The 6,863-nt window shown below is 40.3% G+C and overlaps 1 protein-coding gene across 1 annotated transcript; it reads right to left on the bottom strand.

Moving 5' to 3' along the window:
- Positions 1-4,716: 4,716 nt before the first annotated feature.
- wu:fj16a03 (uncharacterized protein LOC335475 homolog) lies at positions 4,717-6,383 on the bottom strand. The gene is made up of 3 exons (XM_060924651.1): positions 6,289-6,383; positions 5,360-5,467; positions 4,717-4,977 (listed from the first exon to the last, which is right to left on the bottom strand). Exons 1-3 carry the CDS (start codon positions 6,332-6,334, stop codon positions 4,892-4,894), a joined length of 240 nt encoding a protein of 79 aa, XP_060780634.1. The 5' UTR covers positions 6,335-6,383; the 3' UTR covers positions 4,717-4,891.
- Positions 6,384-6,863: the final 480 nt, after the last annotated feature.

Here is a 6,863-nt window from a genome sequence, read left to right on the forward strand (position 1 = left end):
ATGAAATACCACAAATTTGCGCAGTTATCGGCCGCTCAAACAATTCTGCTAAGGCTGGAATCAGATTGTTTAGTTTACCTACGGTTAAAATGCGAGAAAGACCCCAAATGGGGCAGCACGGTGGTGTAGTGGTTAGTGCTGTCGCCTCACAGCAAGAAGGTCCGGGTTCGAGCCCCGTGGCCGGCGAGGACCTTTCTGTGTGGAGTTTGCACGTTCTCCCAGTGTCCGCGTGGGTTTCCTCCGGGTGCTCCGGTTTCCCCCACAGTCCAAAGACATGCAGGTTAGGTTAACTGGTGACTCTAAATTGACCGTAGGTGTGAATGTGAGTGTGAATGGTTGTCTGTGTCTATGTGTCAGCCCTGTGATGACCTGGCGACTTGTCCAGGGTGTACCCCGCCTTTCGCCCGTAGTCAGCTGGGATAGGCTCCAGCTTGCCTGCGACCCTGTAGAACAGGATAAAGTGGCTAGAGATAATGAGAATGAGATGAGACCCCAAATGGAAGATCTCATGCTTAGACAACAGAGACAATGGCTTGCAAATCCGAACAGATCAGACATAAGAGACCAGCTACAAATATGTATGAGTATGTGCAGATCATTTCGTAAAGGGCAAGTTTATATTTCTACCATTTATGTGAATCATAGACAAAATATATATGAAGATGTGACTTACTGTAAGTGATATACATGTAAGCGCTACTCCAATTTATATTGCAGTTACAAATGCATAGCGCAAAGCCCCAGTAAAATGTAGGTAGTTGAGCTCGGTAAAATGTTGCCTTAGAAGACGTCAATAATTAGTTTTTGGGGGGGGGGGTTGTGTTTTGTGTAACATTTGCCCACATCAGGAACCTACTAGATCCTTACAGTAAACTTGCGCTCAACTTTTGTACGCTTTCATTTGCTTCCCAGTGACGAAGCTAGTAGTTAACACCAGGTAATTCACGATGTCTGTATAATTCACACTCGGCCACATCCATACATCATCTTCATACTCTACAACATTGCTGTACAGATCTGCTCCTGAACATTCTTTATCTTTTCCCTGTATCTGACCTTGTCGCTATTCCTCAATTCGTGATATATTTGTGAAAAAATTACAGTTCGCCAATGTACTCTCCTCAGTCGCCATGGACGCTTTACCACAAAGATGGCAGACACAGCAAAATTGGAGAGCATCATGGGAGATTCGTGATGTACGGTAAGTGCAAACAGTCTATAGGAAGAAACCTTGAGTTGAAAACATTCCTATCTGGGTCAGTCTGGACAGGGAAATAGTGAATGTCTCTTTTATAACTGTATATAATATAGTCAAAAAGTATGACTTGTTTTAATAGAGGGCGACACGGTCGTGTAGTGGTTAGCACTGTTGCCTTACTGCAAGAAGGTTCTGGGTTTGAGCCCAGTGGCCAACGAAGGGCTTTCTGTGCGGAGTTTTCATGTTCTCCCCGTGTCTGCATGGGTTTCCTCCGGGTGCTCCAGTTTCCCCCACAGTCTAAAGACATGCAGGTTAGGTTAACTGGTGGCTCTAAATTGACCGTAGGTGTGAATGTGAGTGTGAATGGTTGTTTGTCTCTGTGTCAGCCCTGCAATGATCTGGTGACTTGTCCAGGGTGTACCCCGCCTCTCGCCCGTAGTCAGCTGGGATAGGCTCCAGCTTGCCCACGACCCTGCACAGGATAAGCGGCTACGGATCATGGATGGATGATGTTTTAACAAGAGCTTATGAGTATGCATCTTTAGAGGTTTAACTGCAAAACAACATGAACTTAACATTCGCATTAACTTAAAATATCAGCTTCAAAATCATTTTGATGGTACATTAACTTGTAATAGGGAGAATGGCTTGTCTTCCATTCTGAGTCCAGGGCAGTTTCACCAGTTATAGTGCTATTTAACTATTTGCACATAAAGTCACAAAAATGTTATGGTAAGTGGAGTTCAGATGCAGACAGACCCAGCAAGGTATTTCAGCAGACCAAACTGAGTACTTGGAAAAACTGGCTGTAGTTCAGTGACTTTAATGTGTATGTACAGTGCTGTGCAAAAGTCTTAGGCACGTGAATGCTGTAGAGCAAAGATGCCTTCAAAAATAATGAAATTAAACGTTTCTACATTAAAAAATTACCATAAACATCAGTAAGCAGTAATGCAGGGAAAAAAAGTCAATGTTTGGTGTAAGATGAACCTTTGCTTAAAAAAAAATATAGTAGTCTCAGGTACATTACAGTGAGTGCATTTTTATAAAGAAATGAGCTGTAGGTTTTACTGAGCATCTTGCAGAACCAGCCACAGTTCTTCTGGACACTTTGACTGTCACACTCGCTTCTTAATTTTGCACCAAAACCCAGTAACCTTCATGATGATTTCTTTGTTAATCTGAAAAGTGCTCTCTCACATATGTTGCTCAGATACAAACTTTTTTTTTTTCTCCTGTATCATTTAATTTTGTGCTGGGAAATGAACATTTGGACTCTAAAATGTTTTTGTACTGACTTAATGTAGAAATCATAAAATAGAAATCTATAACAAAGTTTGTATGGAAAAAAAATCAGGTACTGAAGATTTTGGACAGTACTGTAAATCATTGTTTCTTCTGTAGCAGATCCTAATCTTACCCAATCGTGCATTTCTATAAATCATTTAGCTGCAGGCGGCTCATTTGACCAGAGAGTAGGTACAAGGCTAGAGACATTTACTTATTTTTCTATTTTGTTTACCCTAATGAATGATTAGCAAGTTGTTGTCATGACAAAAAGTAAATGATGAAAAACGGAATGGACAGAATTGTTTATTCTCTCTGTGCCAAATTCAGTAAGTTTAATTTGCTGACTCCATGGGCATTACTCACAAGTGGTAACAAGAAACACTTTTACAAAACACCACTTCAATTGCTTCTATTTACCGCCATAAACTGTTTAAGCATTAAATGATAACTGTTGTCACAATTTAGTCATATTTGTTCCTTATCTGGACCTTTTGTAAACAAGTCAGAAAGTCACATCAGAGCCCCTCCTGTGCCGGGACATGGTCTTCCTAGGAAGTCTCCCATCCCAGTATTAACCAGGCCATTAAGGCGCATGAAACGGAGATTGCCACCGTCTATATAGCCCTCAGACTCTTGCCACTTACATAGCTAGTGTTACAGTGGGGGCAGAGTTGGTCCTCTGGTAACCACAAGAGTTTGACATTTTTATGATGGTCTTTGGTATGACCCGACCACAAGTAGAACTTGCGATCTCCTGGTTGAGAGGCGGACATGCTTACCACTAGACAGGCTTGTAGTACTTGAGTCTAACTCATGCCCTAAATTTAAGGACTCATGACTTGACTCAGAGTTGTGAATTAACTGCATTTAGACTTGTAAATTGGAGATGAGGACTCTGATTTTTTCTTAATTTTTTGTAACATGCCATAATAATTTGCCATAAGATATTTATATCTACATACATTTTTACACTAATTTCGTGCAAGTGTGTCACACCTGCGCACCTTGGTGCGGGCATCAGATAAACTTTTGGGCACACTCTGGACAGCGCACACGCCAAGTGGACTCTCATGTGTGTGCCGTAAACGTCTCACGCCTGCACAGGATTAAGGCACAATCAGCGCGCCTATATAAAAACTGTGAGAGCACATTATCAAGCCTTATTTCCTTGTTTGGTTTCCCAATCCCTGATTTCCTGTTTCTCGTCTTTGATTCAGCCGAGTCTACGATAGCCTGTTTGTGTCTTGCTCGACCTATTGCCTCTTTCACTATTTTATGATTTTGCCTGCCGTTCTGGATTGTTTACCTGTCTTCACTTGTATTAACAACACACCTTCTGCACTTACATCCGTCTCCCAACCATCTCTGACAGAATATTGCACACTCCCTGATAAAAAGAGTGCACATTCACCTGTTTGTACGTCATGTTACGACCTTGGTTTAGGCTGTTGCTGAGGAAACATTTCCCCCTGAAGGTCACTGCCGGGAGACACTCTTGCATTCCTTCTCTAACTTTCCGCAGTCACCATTTTTACCCCCGGTGTGACAAGCGGGTGCGTGACCAGCGCCTTCATGGCTGCAGGAGCGGACGGCTGCTTGCTTGCGCTGGATTACCTCCCCCCTCCCCCTCTACCCCTGATTCCCCCCCTCAAGTCCCGTGTTTAAAGTGTACTTGTGGTGTTGTGTGCTTCTGCAAAGGTTTTTTAAATGTTCCCACACTGTACTCCTGACAGGAGCATAGTGTGGGGGGGGGGTTTCTTTTTTTTCCTTATCTCTCCTCATGTTGTGTTTCCTTTTTATCTTCATCCCTGTCTTCCTGTCCTATCTACCCTATGTCAATTGTATGTTGTATATGTACGGACAGGTTGACGGCTAATTTCGCTGGTACATGTGACTAGTGACAATAAAGGGCATCATCATCATGTTCAGGAACAAACTAATGTTAATGGTGCTAAAACAGCCACCATCAAATGGTGCGGTCCGAGTCTTGTTCTTGGACTCGACTCAACTCAAAATATTTTTAATGACTTGGACTTGAACACTGGGGACTTGAGACTGGATTCAGACTCTAGGTTTCGTGACTCAACTACAACACTGCCACTAGGCCAGTTCATGGTAATCAAGGAAGAAATGGCAGAACTCTGATGTGGGAACTTGAACTCCTCACTCCCTTGCATACACAAAAAAGAATGTGCTGTATTTTAAAATGAGTGTGACTCATACAGAAATTATTTAGATGTCGCCTTTATTATGCCATGTCAATCATGTTTGTACAGACAAAATGCAGAAGAGTCAATGAAGTACAGAAATGCATTATTATTATTATTATTATTATTATTATTATTATTATTATTTAGCGCTTGATGCCCAGCTAGCGCTCTCTCTCTCTCTCTGGTGTTAAAGCTAGGCATTGCAGAGGTCTGTGTAGCAGCATGTCCAGCCAGCTCTCTGACAGAACCCTTTCTGAATGCAGCCCTTTTCTCCAGATGCTAGACAGAACACATCCAGAAAGAAACAGATATGAAGAACGGATAGTTTGAATAATGTTTAATTAAGACTAGGTCTCATATATGCCAAATAGTTTTCAACACAAAATCTACATTTCAATTGAAATCAATCAAAAAATATTTCTTTTATGCTTTGTATAATTGCTGTCTGTCATGACTGAAAGCTTCTACAGATGAAATATCCCTTTCACAAACTCATGTAGGATGAAATTAATGTTCATTCATACATACTCTCAAATACCTATTTGATCAGCTTTTGCATATAGTGGAACAGTTCTGCTGGACCAGTACCCTGTTGTTCCAGAGAGCACACTTTAACCATTTACGATTTATGATAAGTACAGTGAAGTGCAGTGCTGCTTACATCTGGTGTAACACGCCTGTTTAACTTTGCTTCTACAATGCAAGACCATGTTCCTCACCGTGAAAAAATCCTCCCCATAGCAGTCAATTTTAGTCATTGCTGCAACACCTAGGGAACAATCATTTGAAATCATGAATCACACTTGTGTCTCAATACCGGGAAGTCATCTCCAGGAGAGAAACCTTTTCATTGCCTGGATATTGCTATTGGATTAACAGACACCAGTATTACTTCAAGACCACTGTATCCTCACCCAGTTATACAGTTATACTTCTTAAAATCCAATTTAACTTGTTTCTCATGTCAAACGTGTTTCCATAGTGCCACGACTATGTTATTATTGAGCTTCTTTCTCAAACACATACACCAGCAAAACCCTAAGGCAGTTCTTGAGAGGTTTTCAGAAGAACAGTGGTAATACCCAGGATAGTATCTTTTTAAAACTCTTCATTAAATTTCAAACTGTTTAAAACCACGACAGCACAGTATTATCGATTTTTTTTCTTATTTTTGTATTAGTTGTACTGTTGCGAAATAGATACAAAACTTTCAGAAAATAAAGAACATTTAAATTTTTATTTTCTGAGAAGTTTGAAAAATGCATTTTCGCATTATGTGCAAATCATGTTTTTTTACATTAAATACACAAAATTACAAAATGTTTTCTGTGAACTTGATGAATATTAAAATTATAAATACATTAAATGGGTTGAATTTTAGAGATAATTTGATTTTTTTTAACCCCCAAAATATTATATTGAGCAAACATTTTTCTCGAACACTTTTTTTTTTTGTTGTTGTTGGAAAAGTTATATTTAGAAATCTAAAATGTTTTGTACTACTACTACTACTACTACTACTACAACAAATCCTTAATTACATCCAGAAAATGAAAGTATGAAGAATAAAGTTATGATTATCATCAGTACCTAGGACGTGTGGCAGAAGCAGAAACAGCAGAAGCCAGATCTTCATTGTTGCTCTCTGTTCACTGGTCTGTTGGCTTGAAACAGAGAAAACAGTAACTTTATACAGGTTTGGATGGAACATGAGACACGTGGCTAAACATGAGAACACACACACACAGAGCGAGAGAGAGTGAGTGTGTGTGTGTGTGTGTGTGTGTGTGTGTGTGTAAATAAGCTTATCTCCACAAGGCTATGGGAGTCAGTTTGTCTGGCAGCCAGGATTATGAAACATAATGGATTATGAAAATGAATTTGAAACAATAGAGTTGGGGTCAGTGAGGGAATAGGGTCACTGTTTATAATGGCATCAAGCAATGACTCGGTATAAAAGAGTGCTTGGTCAAGTCTCTTGGTCTAATCTCTTTGCCTACCAACCAACCAAATCTTTTCAATGTGGCCTATAATAGTTTTTGTCTGATCACTATCCTGGTCCTCTGGATTAATACTTTGTGTAAGCTGATTTCATGCAAAATTTGTAATAATTCTACTGTAACAAGTGGTTTTCACAGGGCATCATGGTGGTGTAGTGGTTAGCA

This window comes from Neoarius graeffei, chromosome 7, assembly GCF_027579695.1.
Source record: "Neoarius graeffei isolate fNeoGra1 chromosome 7, fNeoGra1.pri, whole genome shotgun sequence".
Classification (NCBI taxonomy): Eukaryota; Metazoa; Chordata; class Actinopteri; order Siluriformes; family Ariidae; genus Neoarius; species Neoarius graeffei.